The sequence below is a fragment of the Dermacentor variabilis genome, chromosome 1, assembly GCF_050947875.1.
Source record: "Dermacentor variabilis isolate Ectoservices chromosome 1, ASM5094787v1, whole genome shotgun sequence".
Lineage (NCBI taxonomy): Eukaryota > Metazoa > Arthropoda > Arachnida > Ixodida > Ixodidae > Dermacentor > Dermacentor variabilis.
The window spans coordinates 255,945,177-255,962,139 of NC_134568.1; the positions used below are offsets into that span (position 1 = coordinate 255,945,177).

The window sequence follows — 16,963 nt, forward strand, 5'->3', positions numbered from 1 at the left end:
ATATTGCCTTAATTGCTTAGTAACTCAGGGGACCAACTGCAATGCATGCTCACTGACTTGGAGAGGCAAAGCAGAAGGGTGGGTCTAAAAATTAATCTGCAGAAAACTAAAGTAATGTGTAATAGTCTCGGAAGAGAACAGCAGTTTACGATAGGTAGCGAGGCACTGGAAGTGGTAAGGGAATGCATCTACTTAGGGCAGGTAGTGATCACGGATCATACACTGAAATAATCAGAAGAAGAAGAATGGGCTGGGGTGCGTTTGGCAGGCATTCTCAGATCATGAACAGCAGGTTGCCATTATCCCCCAAGAGAAAAGTGTATAACAGCTGTGTCTTACCGGTACTCACATGTGGGGCAGAAACCTGCAGGCTTACAAAAAGGGTTCTACTTAAATTGAGGACGACGCAACGAGCTATGGAAAGAAGAATGATGGGTGTAACGTTAAGGGATAAGAAAAGAGCAGATTGGGTGAGGGAACAAATGCGGGTTAATGACATCGTAGTTGAAATCAAGAAAAATACATGGGCATGGGCAGGACATGTAATGAGGAAGGAAGATAACCAATGGTCATTAAGGGTTACAGACTGGATTCCAAGGGAAGGGAAGCGTAGCAGGGGATGGCAGAAAGTTAGGTGGACGGATGAGATTAAGAAGTTTGCAGGGACAACATGGCGACAATTAGTACATGACCGGGGTAGTTGGAGAAGTATGGGAGAGGTCTTTGCCCTGCAGTGGGCGTAACCAGGCTGATGATGATGATGATGATGATGACTGATATCTACAGAAGCTCCGCTTAGTTCCAGCAAAGTTTCACCTTGACAAATCTAAATTTTTTGCAAGAATTTGAGAAAAACCCAGACACAAAAGACATGGTAGCTTTAGTGGATGGATGATGCAACTGAGCTTGGATTATCACATCATATGTGGGTCATTCCATGCCAAATGCACCAGCTCGAAAGTCGAACTTTCCCAATTTCGTTTTTTTTTTTTAATTTTGGACATTTAGTAGATTCTAAAAAAAAATTGCATTCCCGAAATATACAGTGCGAAAAAAAAAAGCTTTTTTTCTGAATTCTACACTTAAAATAAGCAAGACATGATGTACCAGAACAATTTGGCTGTCTTCAAGAAAGTGGAAATGCCGCCTCGATAACTCGGAAGCACTGCGCTTTACTGCACACTCTCTCTCCTTTGTATACCCCATGTTTATTCTTCATGCATTTATAATGTGGATAAAGGCCAATGTGGGAATTTTAAAGTTTTTTTATAGAAACTTTAGACTTATACACAGTAGTTCTGTTAACTATTTTTGGCACTGTTGTGTCCTAATAATAGGTAAAATGTTTTTGCATGCAACTGCAAAATGTAGGAGAGAAATGATCCCGAAGTTGCATAAATTAAATTTGCATTGTGTTTTAAGCTCTAAATTCTGAATTGAGGTCCTCCTCAAGGACACCGTAGGTTGTTTATTTCATAGGACACGTAAAAATTTTTTTCAGAAAGCTTAATTGGGTGCATTTTTGTTTAGTGCGAGAAAAATTTTCAAAGTTCGGTCCTTCTCCATACTGCGCCATTAACTAATAGTACATCGTCACTCCAATACATGCATGCCTCACTGGGGTGGAAAAGCTTGTGTACTGATGGCGTTTCTTTCTTTGGAGGGCATTGCAGAAGTGCTTCAGACTGCCATGCTTATGTTTATTCCTCAAAGTCCTGTGTTGATGAATAGAAAGCCAGTCAGGACCCCCAGTTACTGCACCACAGTGGTGGTGGCATTGTGGCCATGGCGCTGCACCACTAAGCCTGAGGGTGCGGAATCAAATCCAGGCCATGTGGCCGCATTTCCATGGGGGCGAAACGCAAAAATGCCTGTGGGTACCGTGCACTGGGTGCAGGTTAAAGAACCCCAGGTAGTCGAGATTAATCTGGAGTTCCCACACAACAGTGTGCCTCATAACTATTTTGTGGTTTTGGCGCGTAAAACCCCAGAACTAAATTTTTAGTCAGTCAGGATTTGAGAGATCATCCTTTTACAAACAAGCATCAAGCAAAATACTCTCGAGCTAAAATGTTACTACAGTGAACTGTCACTTGAGTGAACTTCAAGGGACCCAAGAAAATAGTTCACTTAACTAAAAGTTCACTATACTGAATATTCACTAGAATATGGAACAGCGTTGGGCACAGCAGGCATAGAATCAGAAGTGTGAAATGTAATTTGTGCACATCAGTATATACAAAGTGCGTAACAGTTACATTGCTGCCTATATAACCTTGAAAAAAATTCATTTCCACTGGTGCTTTTAAAGTACAGGAAGTAACAAAGCTGTCCAGAGAGTCTTATGTTTTTGTGCACTTCTCTGGCATAGCTTCTTTCTAAGACACGAAGTCTTTCAACTTTGCAAGGCATCTTACAACCTCGGCTAGAGTTACAGGATTTGAATCTGCTTCTGCCATTGCATCTTCCTCATCACACTCTTCACTTTAGGATGAATACTGAAAACGATTTGCAGATCTAATAGTTCAGCAGAGGTAATGTGCTCACTGTCACCTGGCACATAATTTTCAAATGAAGTCTTACTGTCCACATCCTGGGGTCCATTGCCTCATTGCACTGTTTCTTTTGCTCGCTTTCACCACACAGGGGGGGAAAAGCAGGATTTATGCCAGCGGTTTCTTATTGCAGCCAGTGTTACTGTTACGCCACTGAAGGGATGATTTGGGGGTGGCGAGCATCGGCTACACCAGTGCTGCAGAGCGCAGAACTTCGTTGAACTCATTTAAAAAATGAGCCCGGATCCACTGATCAAGTTCGTTCAACTGAAATATTTGCTATTCAGAAATTCATTTAACTGAAAGATTTTTACATAGGATAGATAAGAAAACCACCGGAGATTTTCTAAAGGTTCATTATAGGGTCATTCCACACCAACTGTCCCATCCATGGCGCTCGAGAGAAATCAGCTCTCAAATAATTACGAAAAAATTACAGGCATTACTTGAACAGTATTTCCCCAAAATATTTTGAGCGGAAAAAATTTTTTGGCCACGTGAGCACCATTTGAATTTCAAGAAATGATGGAAAACCAGGTGCAAAAAAGGAATTCGCCAAAAATCAACCGTGTTACGCATTATTTCAAAATTTAGGGTTTTGCATTGTCTGAACATTGTTCTTTCATTATAAAACAAGTTTCACAAAATAACTTCATGTTTTTTACTCCTTAGCACCGAGGTGAAAATGTGCAAGTTCTAGCGTTCTTGTGGAACTTTTTACGAAAAAAAAGTAAGGGGAGGAAACCTGGAATTACTTTTATAGAACTGCCACTAAAGCTTATTATATTCTAAAATTTTATTTTCGCCTGTGTGATACTCACGGGCTCCAAAATAAAAGCTTGAATTTAGCAAAAATGCTATTTTGGTCTATAGTTAGACATTAGTAACACACTAAGGTAGTTCATAAAAAATAAGCAGAAGAGCGGATATCATTGAGAAGAATAACTTTCGCCCCGGAAATTTTAATCAAAGTAGTTTGTGTTTTCATTGAGAAAAATTTTTTTGAATTTGAGTCCCACCATTACATTACTTTGGTGTGTGCTTCCACTTCACCTGTGTGCACGTTTGCAAGAAATACAAACCAGGGGGGTGCACATGGTGGTCTGTGTAGTGAGGAAAAATTTTACAAGTGACTGTTGCCATAAGTAAAACAAATTTTTTTGTATTAGCTTTGAGGCGTAATACACATGTTTTTTATCTAAAGAACTTCAAAATAGACTTTCAGTACAGCAAAACAACTTAAAAACACACTTTGTGTTCTGGTGCAGTAGGCTGATAAGGCCTGTGACCGGAAGTTTCTGGGGGCCGCATTCTTGCTGCTATTATCGCGCAAGTGAAATCGCCTATACATATGCGTCCAAATTATTTTCATGCACGTTAACTGGAAGCGCCGCTTGAACGAAATGCGTTCAGTCACTGTGAAAGCAGTGAAAACAGACCGATTATTTGGTGAATATTTTTGGTAGGGAACTTTGTTGAGCATATTTTACTAGTTCTGTGATGTCTATACTATTCTTCCTGCTACATCAGGCCAGATAGACAGTAGTCGACAAAGTTATTATAGGGACATGAACGATGGCGCCTTTGTGATGTCACGCCTCAGGAAATCATTTTCACAAAATACCTTTATAAAAGTAGTCTGAGAAAATGAAAGTGATTTGTGGCCCACCCTAAGACTTAACGCGTAGGCGGCGACATATGTGTACTTCCAGTAGCACGGAAGTGCGCAATGTCGTTCTACATTAAGTAAGCCGACCTTCACGATGCAAATTCTTACGAAATTCTGGTGATATCGGCTTTCATTCCTTACCACACAGACCACCATGTTCACCACCCTGGTTTGTATTTCCCGCCAACATGCTATCAGGTGAAGTGGAAGCACAAACCAAAGTAATGTAATGGTGGGACTCAAATTCGAAAAAAACATTTTCAATGAAAATGCAAATTACTTTGATTAAAATTTCCGTGATGAAAGTTGTTATTCTTCTCAATGATATTCGCTCTTCTGCTTATTTTTCATGGACTACCTTAGTGTGCTACTAATGTCTAAACATAGGCCAAAATAGGTTTTTTGCCAAATTCAGGCTTTTATTTTGGAGCCTGTGAGCATCACATATAAATAAAAAAATATAAAATTTTAGAAGATGGTAAGCTTTAGGGACAGTTCTATAAAAGTAATTCCAGGTTTTCTCCCGTTGCCTTCTTTCGTGAAAAATTTCGCAAAAACGCTAGAATTTGCGCATTTTTACCTCCTTGCTAAGGAGAAAAAACATGAAGTAATTTTGTGAAACTGTTTTATAATAAAAGAACAATATTCACACAACTCAAAATCCCAAATTTTGAAATAATGCGCAACACAGTTTATTTTTGGCAAATTTCTTTTTTTGCGCCTGATTTTTCATTATTTCGTGAAATTCAAATGGCACTCATGGGTGGCCAAAAATTTTTTTCCATTCAGAATATTTTGGGGAAATACTGCATGTAATGCTTATGTACCAGTAATTTTTTCGTAACTATTTCAGAGAAATGATTTTTCTTGAGTGCCACGGTTGGGGCAGTTGGCGTGGAATGACCCTCTTCTGAAATATTCATTAAACTCTAACCTTTAACCCTCTAATGGACACAAGCGGAAAAGGGCGTGCTTTGTCTCGAAATCATTATAAAAGTGTTTGTGATCAGGTATTAATCGCAAAAAGTCAAATCTGTAAGCTGACAAGCATTCTGTACAGAAGAAAGAAGTGATGTGTGTGTGTCCCAGTGTCCGCATTGGTCATTTTCATCAAGAAGAGTATTACAAGCCTTGCGGTCCGCTTTTACTTCTTTATGGCTGCTTGCAATATGATCAGAAGCAGCCTGAAGTGCATTACGACCCCTTGCCAGCTCTTAGAATGTGCAAAAGAACAAGTGCAACATATTGTGGTTTTATTTCTGCTGAAACACGTTGCGGAAGAAAAAAAAATCGAACTGGTCCAAAACGCTGTACCAGTAGAAACTGGTACCGGACAATTCCACCTTTTTCCCCTATTGTCGCTATCCATGATCTGTCAAGGGATGACTTTCTATTCATTGTAACAGAACCTTGAGGTAGTTAAGTAAATGGAGGTGCGGAAGCCTCACTCAGTTCTGCAACACTCTTCTGTGGAAAACATCGTCATTATGTGAGCTTTCCCATCATGAAAAAGTCTGTATTGCAGTGTAGATGTACTTAGTCAATAGCGTTGCATAGAGTATAGACCACACTTGAAAAAATGTTTTGTTGCGTTAAACGACTAAATCAATTAATCTTTTTTGTAACAAGTTGCCAAGTGTCCCTTCTAAGAAATGCACAACTTTTCATATTTTTAGGTGGACCACCACAGTAATAAATTTAAGGTTGAACATGTGATGCCAATGTAACTTATGCAACTTGAGGATCATTTTTCCTCTACATTTCCTGGTTTTCGCATGCCAAAGTATCTTAGAAAATTATTTGGACACAGTATTACCAAGGTTAGTTGATAAAACAACTGCAAATAAGTTCAACACTTTTATGAAGTTTCAAAATGTCCGGATTTGCCTTTTTGACCACTTCATAAATATGTAAAAAATAAAGTTGCAGCCTGCAACGAGAGTGCACATAAGCACAGTCATTCAAAGGATTACATTGAGTTGCAGTTTCAGCTTTCTCTGAATTCGGCTTCTTTGTTTTTTTTTTTTTGTGAATCATGTTTTACTTAAAAGGGTAGGATTGAAATACCACTCAGGCAGGCAAAAACTTTTTTGTACTAAATGTATTGGGTTTGCATTTCTTTAGACCTACTAAATGCCAACAATTTTTAAGAAGAAATCGGGGAGGTTTGAGTTTCTGGTTTGTGTGTTTGACGTAGAATGACCCATGTATGTTGAAACCACGTACATATTATGAAACCAGACAGACACCGTAGACCTGAGTGGGCTGGGCGAGATCGTAACACCTTTCACTGTAAATAAAAAAAAGAAAAAAACATCAGCTAGTCGCAAGGGCCTGGAATACAGTCACGGGTTCTCACACTTGAGAGGACCCAGCCTAACGAGTGCAAGAAATGGAGTCCATAACACATAGACAATAGGGCCCAACCCATCGTAAACTGTGGAGGTGAAAAGGTGCAGGCAAGAACATCCTGCAAGAACTAAGAGGCCTAAGGCTACCTGTTATAGCGACAGATAGATGGGGCATGTGTGCGTCTACTTCATGCTGTCAAACACTTTGCTATGCAATCACTGTATAGTGCTTGCAAATGTTTGATGGCATTTGCACAGAATTTGATATCTTGCAAAGCAGGTAAAGTATGTTTAGGAAAAAGGTTGTCACCAATGCATTAGCCATTAACTCCCAAATTCTTCCCTGGAAAAGTGCATGTAATTTCCTAATATTTCTTTACTCTGCCATTTTTTCACACGTAATGTTCTCATAAAAAGTAATTGTTTCTTTTATCTCTTGTAATCAACAGAAGCATTGAGTAAGGGTCGATGGAGGGATTTTCTCAAAGTATGTAAAATTTGCAATAATATTCTTTTGACAGCAACACAAATGTAAAGTGCACAATGATATGCATGTGTCCCCAAAGCCAGCAGTTACTGGTGGAACAAGCTGGCGCTCGTGACTCCTTACCTAAGGACAAAAAAATATGCGCCGTGAACAAGTAGGATTTGTCCTTGGCAATGAAGTTACAACTGGCAGGATGGGCGCAGCTCAGGCTTAGGGGTTAAAGGGTCGGCTTGAATGTATGTGAAGGTTTTAGTTCTTGTAATAATTTAAGTCTTAATGGCCGTCACTGTTCGGACTTTACAAGAGAGGCATCGAATCTTTGCTTCAGGACTACTGTGTTAAATATTCTCCTGGGACTTGCCTTAAAGCTGCAGGCAGGAGAGAGAGGGAGATAAAAAATAATGATACAAAGCTGCAATAAGGGGGAAAATAAGGAAATAATGCAACAAATAAAAAATACAGTAATTGAGCCTATAAGGTTGCTCTACAAATTGCCAAATGAGCAGCGAAAATGTTTTCTTGACAGGTTTGATAGTAGCTTCAGCCTAGAAGAAAATAGAGCAATCAACTATAGTGAATTGTTGTGGGCATGCAATGCTCCAAAAGCCTTTTTGTAGCAGCGTTTGGCCCTTCAAGGTGCGGGAAAAAATATTTTTTGTTTTACTTGGAGGCTTTACAGCATTACGATATCTATGAATATTTTCTGGATAGTGGGGGATCCCATTTTTGAACAGATTTATTGAAATGGATATAGGTGTCATTTGTATGGCAAACACAATTTTCTTGTTGGACACTTTGTACAGCACTTGTGATTGTTTTGGCATTAGTATCCCATGATCTACAAGCCTACATCTGTTCTTTTTAATTGGGCCACCCCATTTTACACTGCACAAGCTGTGGACTGGATTATGAGCCTTACTCTGGCATTAGAGAACAAGAAGAAAGGAGCTTAACCGAGGGGCCCGATTTTTATTGATGCTATCATAACAAGCCAACAAACAAAGACATCAAGGACAACACAGGAAATTACTTGTACCTAATAATTGAAATAAAGAAGTTATAAATTAATAGAATTGAATGTGGATGAAAAAACAACTTGCCGCAGGTGGGGAACAATCCCACGTCTTTGCATTACGCATGCAATGCTCTACCACTTGAACTACCGCGATGCCGTCGTCCCATCCGCTTTCTGCGGTATTTATGTCTTACTGCTAGAACTAACGCTGGCCTTAGAGAGTCATTTATATTAAGGCTAGCTCCTATATGTCTACAAGATATGTTTAACCTTCCTTCTGCCTAAGTGCTATCAACAAAATATTGTTGACCCGCCATGGTTGCTCAGTGGCTATGGTGTTGGGCTGCTGAGCACGAGGTCGCGGGATCGAATCCCGGCCATGGCGGCCGCATTTCGATGGGGGCGAAATGCGAAAACACCCGTGTGCTTAGATTCAGGTGCACGTTAAAGAACCCCAGGTGGTCAAAATTTCCGGAGTCCTCCACTACGGCGTGCCTCATAATCAGAAAGTGGTTTTGGCACGTAAAACCCCATATATTAAAAAAAAATTAAAATATTGTTGCTATTTAAAGGGAAAGCTCAGCTAGTTGGTTCGAATAGTCTGATGTATCGACATCATTAAAACTGTAGGAAGAAGACATGACCAGTGCCCATCCTGTCTTCCTCCAATAATTAAGCGTGTAACTCAGCCAAGCTTCATACTACAGTTTTTAGTATGAATTTAACACTTGAATGAGTTACAGCAAACATTTATAACATGCCAGTACTCTCCAGAGAAGGATGTGAAACTACCTTGGTTACTTTTCGGCCATGGTGTGGGGCCGCTAAGCATGAGTTCGTGGGATCTTGGAGGACTCTTTGAGGAACTTTCAGGAATTGCTTGGTATATCATTGGCCTTAGTGAGGTTGGACGAACTGTTGAGGCTTGTACAGTGCTGACTAATGCCATGCCCTCTGCTATAGAGTACTCCTAGATAAGAAGCAGTACAGAGCAGTATTCCTAATCTATAAGGACATAGCGGGCAACATGGACGAATTCTACAGCATTAATGAGAGGGTAGCAGTAGTCATAATAAAACTTATAAGAGGTATAGATTAAAGGTAGTACAAGCCTACGCTCCAACTTCCATTCATGATGATAATAAAGTAGATCAGCTTTATGAAGATGTTGAATTAGCGATGAGAAAGGTGCAAACTCAGTATACTGTGGTAATGGCTGACTTCAATGCAAAAGTGGGAAAAAGGCAGGCTGGCAAACAAGCAATTGGCAACTACGGCGTCAATTCTAGAAACAGTAAAGGAGAGATGTTGGTAGAATTTACAGAAATGAGTAAGCTGCGAATAATGAACACCTTCTTCAGGATGCGTAGCAACAAAATGTAGACGTGGAAAAGCCCTAATGGTGAAACAAGAAATGAAATTAACTTCATACTTTCTGCTGATCCCAGCATAGTGCAGGATGTAGAAGTGTCAGGTAGGATAAAGGTGCAGTGATCATAGGTTAGTGAGGTCTAGGATTCACCTCAATTTGAAGAGAGATAGAGTAAAATTGGTCAAGAAGAAACAGGCCAACCTAGACACAGTAAGGATAAAGGCAGACCAATTCAGGCTGGCACTTGCAAGCAAATATGCAGCCTTAGAACAGCGAGATGAAGATGACGAAGAGATAATGAATGAAACCGTAACTAGATTGTCTTCAGAAGCTGCAATTGTTGTGGGAGGCAAGGCAACCAGTAGGTAAGCTCTCCCAAGTAACAAAAGCCTAATAAAGAAAGGACAAATAATGAAAGTGTCCAACTCAAGAGATCAGATAGAATTTGCAGAATTGTCAAAACTGATCAACAAGGAGAAAATGTGGGATATTCTAAATTATAATCTAAAAAAGACTGAGGAAGCAGTAAAAAATGGATGCAGCATGAAATCAGTGAGAAGAAAACTTCGCATAGGACAAGCCAAGATGTAGGCACTGAAACATAGGCAGCGTAATATCATCAGCAATTTCTAGGATATAGTAAAAGAGCAGAATTCCGTACAGACCTGTGCAATACCCACAGCAGCCACGATACCGCCATTCGAAGTAGTCATTAACAGGTTACAGAGGCTCCTTCTATAACTAGAGATAAAGTTAGAAGGGCCTTGCAAGGCATGAATCAAGGAAAAGCGGCAGGAGAAGATGGAATACAGCTGGTTTAATCAAAGATGGAGGAGGCATCATGCTTGAAAAGCTTGCGGCCCTTTATAAAAAATGTCCTACGACTTCAAGGGTCCCAGAGAACTGGAAGAATGCCAACATTATGCTAATTTATAAAAAGAGAGACGTTAAAGAATTGAAAACTTATAGGCCCATTAGCTTACTTCCAGTATTGCGTAAAATGTTCAAGATAATTTCCAATAGAATAAGGGCAACACTCTTCAGTCAATCAAGAGAACAGGCTGCTTCAGGAAGGGATACTGTACAATGGCTCACATCCATATCATCAATCAGGTAATCGAGAAATCTGCAGAGTACAATCAGCCTCTCTATATGGCTTTCATAGGTTACGAAAAGCCATTTGATTCAGTAGAGATACCAGCAGCCAGAGGCATTACGTAATCAAGGAGTACAGGAGGCTTACATAAATATCTTGGACAATATCTACAGAGATCCCACAGCTACCTTAATTCTCCACAAGAAAAGTAGAAAGACACCTATAAAGAAAGGGGCCAGACAAGGAGATACAATCTCTCCAATGCTATTCACTGCATGTTTGGAAGAAGTAATTGAGCTATTAATCTGGGAAGGCTTAGGAGTAAGGATCAACGGCGAATATCTCGGCAACCTTTGGTTTGCAGATGGCATTGTCCTGTTCAGCAACACTGGAGACGAGTTGCAACAAATGATTGAGGACCTTAACAGAGAGAGTGTAACAGTAGGGTTGAAGATTAATATGCAGAAGACATAATAATCAATAGCGTGGCAAGGTAAGAAGAGTTCAAGTTCGCCGGTCAGCCTCTAGAGTCTGTGAAGGAGTAGGTTTACCAGGGTGAATTACTCACAGGGGACCCTGATTATAAGAAGGAAATTTACAAAAGAATAAAAATGGGTTGGAGCGCATACAGCCAACATTTTGAGATCCTGACTGGAAGCTTACCATTATCATTAAAACGAAAGGTCTACAATCAGTGCATTCTGCTGGTGCAAACATATGGGGCAGAAACTTGGAAACTGACAAAGAAGCTCGAAAACAAGTTAAGGACTATGCAAAAAGCGATATTAGATGTAACATTATAAGAGATGGGAAGAGAGCGGTGTGGATCAGGGAGTAAATAGGGATAGCCAATATTCTAATTGACATTAAGAGAAAGAAATTGAGCTGGGCAGGTCATGTAATGCGTAGGTTAGATAACTGGTGGACCATTAGGGTTATATAATGGGTGCCAAGAGAAGGGAAGCACAGTCCAGGGCTGCAGAGGACTGGGTGGGGTGATGAAATTAAGAAATTTGCAGGCGTTAGAATCGGTTGGCACAGGACAGGGATAATTGGAGATTGCAGGGAGAGGCCTTCGTCCTGTGGTGGCTATAAAGTAGACTGATGACGGTGAAGAACGCCAGGTGGTCCAAATTATTTTGAGCTCACCCACTATGGCGTGCCTCATAATCAGATCATATTTTTGGCACATAAACCCCACTTTAAAAAAAAAGAAATGAAAAGGGTGGATGTGAGAAGAGGTAATTGTAGCAAGGAGTGGTTATTGTTGGCTAATAGAAGCCTAACCCTGAGGGCATTTTTCTGCCTTCAATTTCTCCGTCCACCTTTTCTACATCTGTACCTTTAGTTGCACATTGTTGTGGGTAAACTTTTTTACACTAAAGATTCATGTCAGTAACCGTAAGTTGAAGCAGGATTCTCGAAAATGTAAGCACTGTTCTGTGTTTGAGACACTTCATTTGATCAATAACTTGCGTGATTTGTATGAGTGAACAAATTAGTCTGTACAAAAGGTAAATGCATACCAAAGCTGGCTGACATCTTAGGGTCTTTGTTGCTCCACATTTGTCCACAGTGACACATTTTGTTGAAATCTTGTGTAACGTAGTGCTGTATTTTACTGTTGCTTATTAATTTACCAATGTAAAATTTTATATTTGCAGGCAAAAGCCAGCCCAGAACCAGCCATTACAAACAATTATCCTGCCTGTGGCCACCCAAGTTATTGTAGTCATCCAGGGCCCAAAGGAGAAGAGTCCTGGTTCAAAGGACCCTCTTGTGCCAAACACTACAAAGCTGCCTTCACAATGGCGAAGCATTGTTCCCAAGGGAAATCCTCCAAGTGACCTGCTTTGTGGACTAGATGCCAATGCTATGTGCTTATCTATAGGAAAAGTGCATCAAAGTTCCCAAACTACTGTGTCATGCAGATGCAGGCGCACTAAGGATTCATGTATTCAAGCTTGCAGCAGTGAAGGTTCTAGGAGGGATGCATCAGAGCTTGTAAATCTTCCGCCCAAGGCGTGCAAGCGCTCCAGAACCATGAAGACAACTGTGCACACACAAACCTCTGAACCTGACATCCAGCTTGGGAGTGTGCAGCCCTTGCTGTCCAAAGGGGTCAGCAGGAAAACGCATCATGGCTGCAGCATCCACACTCAGACAATTGAAAGTGCTGTGGGCAGGGCCCAAAAGGCACGTGTGAAGCATTCTATTTTTAGGCCGGAGCCAGACAAGTTGGACAAGGAAATTGCCACAAATGAATTGTGGAGTGACCTTGATCAGATACTCTTCAATGGTTGTGCAGCTCCCACCAAAGAGTGGATGGACCTTTTTCCCAGAAGTTCTTCTGCTACGCAAACGCTCGAGTCTGATACACTTCTGAAAGACCTATGTAGTTCTTATTCACCTTCCCGCTCCCTCTTTTTGGATGGACCAAGGCAAAACTTTGCTCATATGGGGCTCCCAGATGTCCCGCTTGAGGAACGCTTAAACATAATTTCACAGAAACCAGCTATGCTGCCTGTTTTAGCTCCGATCTGTGAGTCAGACGTGACTAATGGCTTGGAGGACAGTTTGCAGGATGTCAGCCACATCTTGTCATCTGAGACACAGACAGACAATCACTTTGATAGCCTTCTCATTGAAAACATGCAACAAACTGCAGCTCAAACAGATTTTCCATCTTCTTCACACACTGAGACGCAAACTAACGAAGATGTATCCTTTGAGAGCACAGATGTCTTTCATATGGAAACACAGACGTCTGGGTTCTTGTTTTGTGATTTTGAAAGTGTAGATATTCAGACACAAACACCGTGGGATCATATTGACTTTAGTTTAGATGACTTTGTGGTAGAGCCCAGTTTTACTCAGAAAAAGGATGCAGAATCTCAGATAGAGGCCCATCAATTTCTCCGCCCCTGGCCTTGCCTGAAGCTACCGGATGGGGAGGGTTTTAAGGACTGCAACAACATGCAGACCCAGACTAGTGGGCTGAATTAATTTAATAGTTTACGTTGCATTGAGCTAACTGTGACACCAATCTTGGTGTCTCATGGCCTTCTGGCAATCTTGGTGTCTCATATTCTTTCTGGAGGAGTTCGGTAGTAATGCAAAGCGAAGCAGTGGCGTGAACAAACATTTCTTGGCTTTGAAGGCAAATAAAAGCCTACGTCTGTCGCGCGCTCCTGGTTGAGCAGGTTAAAGGAAAATAAATCCACTTGACGTCGACCAGGCTTCTGAGGCCTCGTCTCCTGTAGCCACGCCGTGTGAACGCCATTTTGCGTCGGAGCGCTTCGCTTTGCTAAACGCCTTTAAAGCACTAGCCGTCTAATCAAACACTGGCGATGCTGGGTGCACACCACAAGCCTCTGCTGCCTCCATCGCTTGCTGTGACGTAACCGATAGACGCCAGTAGGCTGGCGAACGCCCGCCAGGTATATTGGCCATTATTAAATTGTGTAGCCTAGCAGATTACTGACGGGGACTGTGTCGCTGTTTATAAACGACTGCTTTCGTCCTGTGAAAGTACTCGCAAAATTTGACGTGCACAAAAACAGGAGGCAGCAGTGACCATCGACTTCACTTTTCAGTGATCGACGGTTTTATCCGTTGCTTTTGATCAGAAAAAAAGGGGGAAAGTCGGGTGAGGGCACATATGAGCTTTATGCACGATGCGTGATTCTTGTATTTAAACGCGTGGAAAAAGAAATGTTATTCCTGTACCTGAGTACCAGAGGAACATTTTTGTCAGGCAACTAGGTGGGACTGGGACATTTTCTGAGTGTGACTTTAGCCTCCCGCACAGACGAAAGGACATAAATACACCTGAACGCCGCCATTTTCGCGACTTGACTCTGGCACGCTCTGCTGCTTACACAGAAAAAGCGCTGAAAGGAGCAGCTGCACGATGTTGCCACAGAGGAAAACAAAACTTTAGCATGTCTTTGCATACTCTGAGCATACATCAAGAACAGCAACTTCCTGCCATGTTGCACCTCGATAGCTTTCTTCTCCTACCTGCAAGGATCGTTTTAAAGTTTGCCCTGCACGCGCCAAATACATGGACTTGCGCAACACAGCGGGGATCACCTTTTAACAGCTAGCATTGCACAAGCAGTTCCCAGCGACGCCGTGAGAAAGTCGCTTATCAGGTGTACCGCTGCCGAGCGTGAACCTAAGCACGCGACACTTCACTGGGGCGAAATGCAAGAACGAGGATTTGGTGAAGCGTTAACCAGCACGACAGAGCCCCGGTGAGCTTGAATTAACCTGGAACACTCCACGACTGCGCCTCATAGCCCGTCGTGTAGCTTTCGAGCATGAACACAAATGTTGCCACAAGCGGAATAAACGATTTGTTACAGAGATTTCTGTGTCTGTTTCTACCGTGCTAAGGGATAAGCTCGGCGATGCCGAAAGCTGAGCATATCGGTCTGTGTACTCGGAAATCGCGCAACACATGGGGGCGAAGGAAAGTGGACAGCACAAGTGCTATGTGCTTGTACTTCAGTAATTAAAATAATATTAAAAAATACAGAATTCTTTTACGGCGCCCCTGCGTCTAGAAAGCGCGCCCTGTGTGTTACGAGGCCAATGCCTAGAATTGAGAGTAAAGGTGGTCGAATGTCAAATCGAATGGTCATACGCAGGCGCATCTATTAAAGATGATGCAATGTTGCATAATTGCATCATATTTTTGCATTCGTTCCATTTCTTTCTTTTTCCGGACCCTCCATGTCGTTTCTCGCCTTTCGCCATACCGTTAATTTTATCTACTATGCGACTAATTCTCACTTGTCTCGTTGACACCAGCATTTTTGGTGCCTTTTTCGACTCGCTACGACGCTCTGGAAGCGCGAAACGGCCGTTTTTTTTTTCCAAGATTCCAGATAGATGCCCAGAGATCTCACGGGCGCCAGATCTGTGTGAAGTCTCCAAAGAAATCGCTCTTCAAATGAAAAGAAAGCAGCCAAAATACTTGTGCGCCGTAGATACATGGAGCGCATCATTGAAGACTTAATGTACAAAAACCGCCCATCCATCATGTAAAACCCCTCTTCAGGAGCCCTTGAGGTACTATATGAAAACAGCTCCTTGTGGAACCCCACGTGACTGTCGATGTTTATTATTATTGACAGTCACCTGTGGTTCCACAAGGAGCTGTCACTTCACCTTAAATATAATGCTTAGCTATGTACCATGGCATAATAACATACACTACAATACTGATTTGTTTCCAGAAACAAGAGTTCTGGTGGATACCATAGGCTAAAAGCTGTTGGAAGAACAGCTCGACTGGGGCCGATGGTCTGTTACAAGGCATAGATGCTGGTTGCATCAAAAACAGTAACATTGTTAGGCACTCAGAATAAGTTAATTACTTGCATAAATGCACGAAAGCAAGACCGAAAATAGACATGCATACGCATATTACATTGCGTTTTCGAGCACAGCTCTTAGGCGCCCGTTTCTGCGTCAAGCGTCCTTCGTAACCGAGCTAACGAGCACAGCGAAGGATGAAAGAGTGAACGCGGAGCGCAGCGGGGTATGAAAGACGGCGATAGCGAAGAGAGTGCGAGGAGTAAAGCGGAGGAGGAAGGTGTGGCGAAAGCACGAGAAGAAAAGCGTAGCGCCGCGCAAAGTGGGCTCTGCGGCGACGATGGCTACGAGATGGCGTTAGAGTAGCGCGCGTCAGACATGGAAACAAAGCGCTGCTGTGAATCTCGCCTACACGTCACCCACGCGCTGTCTCTCGCGATCTTCTGAATAGCGAGGCAGTCGCGCCACACTTAGCTCCGTATGGTCAATACGTGCTACATAAAAGCGTTTTTCCAAGCATGAAAGAAGCCCGCAAATACACGCAAAGTGCCTCGAACGGCCAATCGCGCGGCAATTTTGCGTGTATTCGCGGACTTCTGTCATGCTTGCAAAAACACTTATGTAGCACGTATTGAGCAACACAAAGCTGTATCGGGAGTTTTTCATATTGCCATACAATTTCCTCATTGACAATTTTCATACAAATATAATATCTGTGAAGTTGAATAATTAAGACTAATTATGTAATTAGGTGGAATGCAAAAAATAATCTGAGTATCTCCAAATGACTGCAAACATTACCTTGGTTCTGTCCAGCTACGTGACAGTTGCAAGTTTTTTAAGTTTTGCTCTAGATTGGACTCCCGGCATGTGCAACGCTCAAACTAAAACCGCGACATAAAAAAAAAAAAAACGCCGTTCAAGACCTCGGAATGTCTGGTCAGAGAATGAAAAAAGATTGGCAGAGACACTTCACACTGCTTACATGTGGGTATGCGAAAACATTACAGTCCCTTTGGCGCAATCTCTTTATTTTATGCACTAATGATGTGGCGCCACCTCCTCCCCATTAGCTGCGTCGTCACGTGCCTAA

At 41.9% G+C, this 16,963-nt stretch overlaps 1 protein-coding gene across 1 annotated transcript in view; it reads left to right on the forward strand.

The window, feature by feature from the left end:
- Asciz (ASCIZ zinc finger protein) overlaps positions 1-14,918 on the forward strand; it is a 39,524-nt gene extending 24,606 nt beyond the window's left edge. Inside the window, exon 3 of the mRNA XM_075673489.1 lies at positions 12,210-14,918. Coding sequence (XP_075529604.1) covers positions 12,210-13,551 — 1,342 coding nt within the window. The 3' untranslated portion in view covers positions 13,552-14,918. The remainder of the gene's footprint in view (positions 1-12,209) is intronic.
- Positions 14,919-16,963: the final 2,045 nt, after the last annotated feature.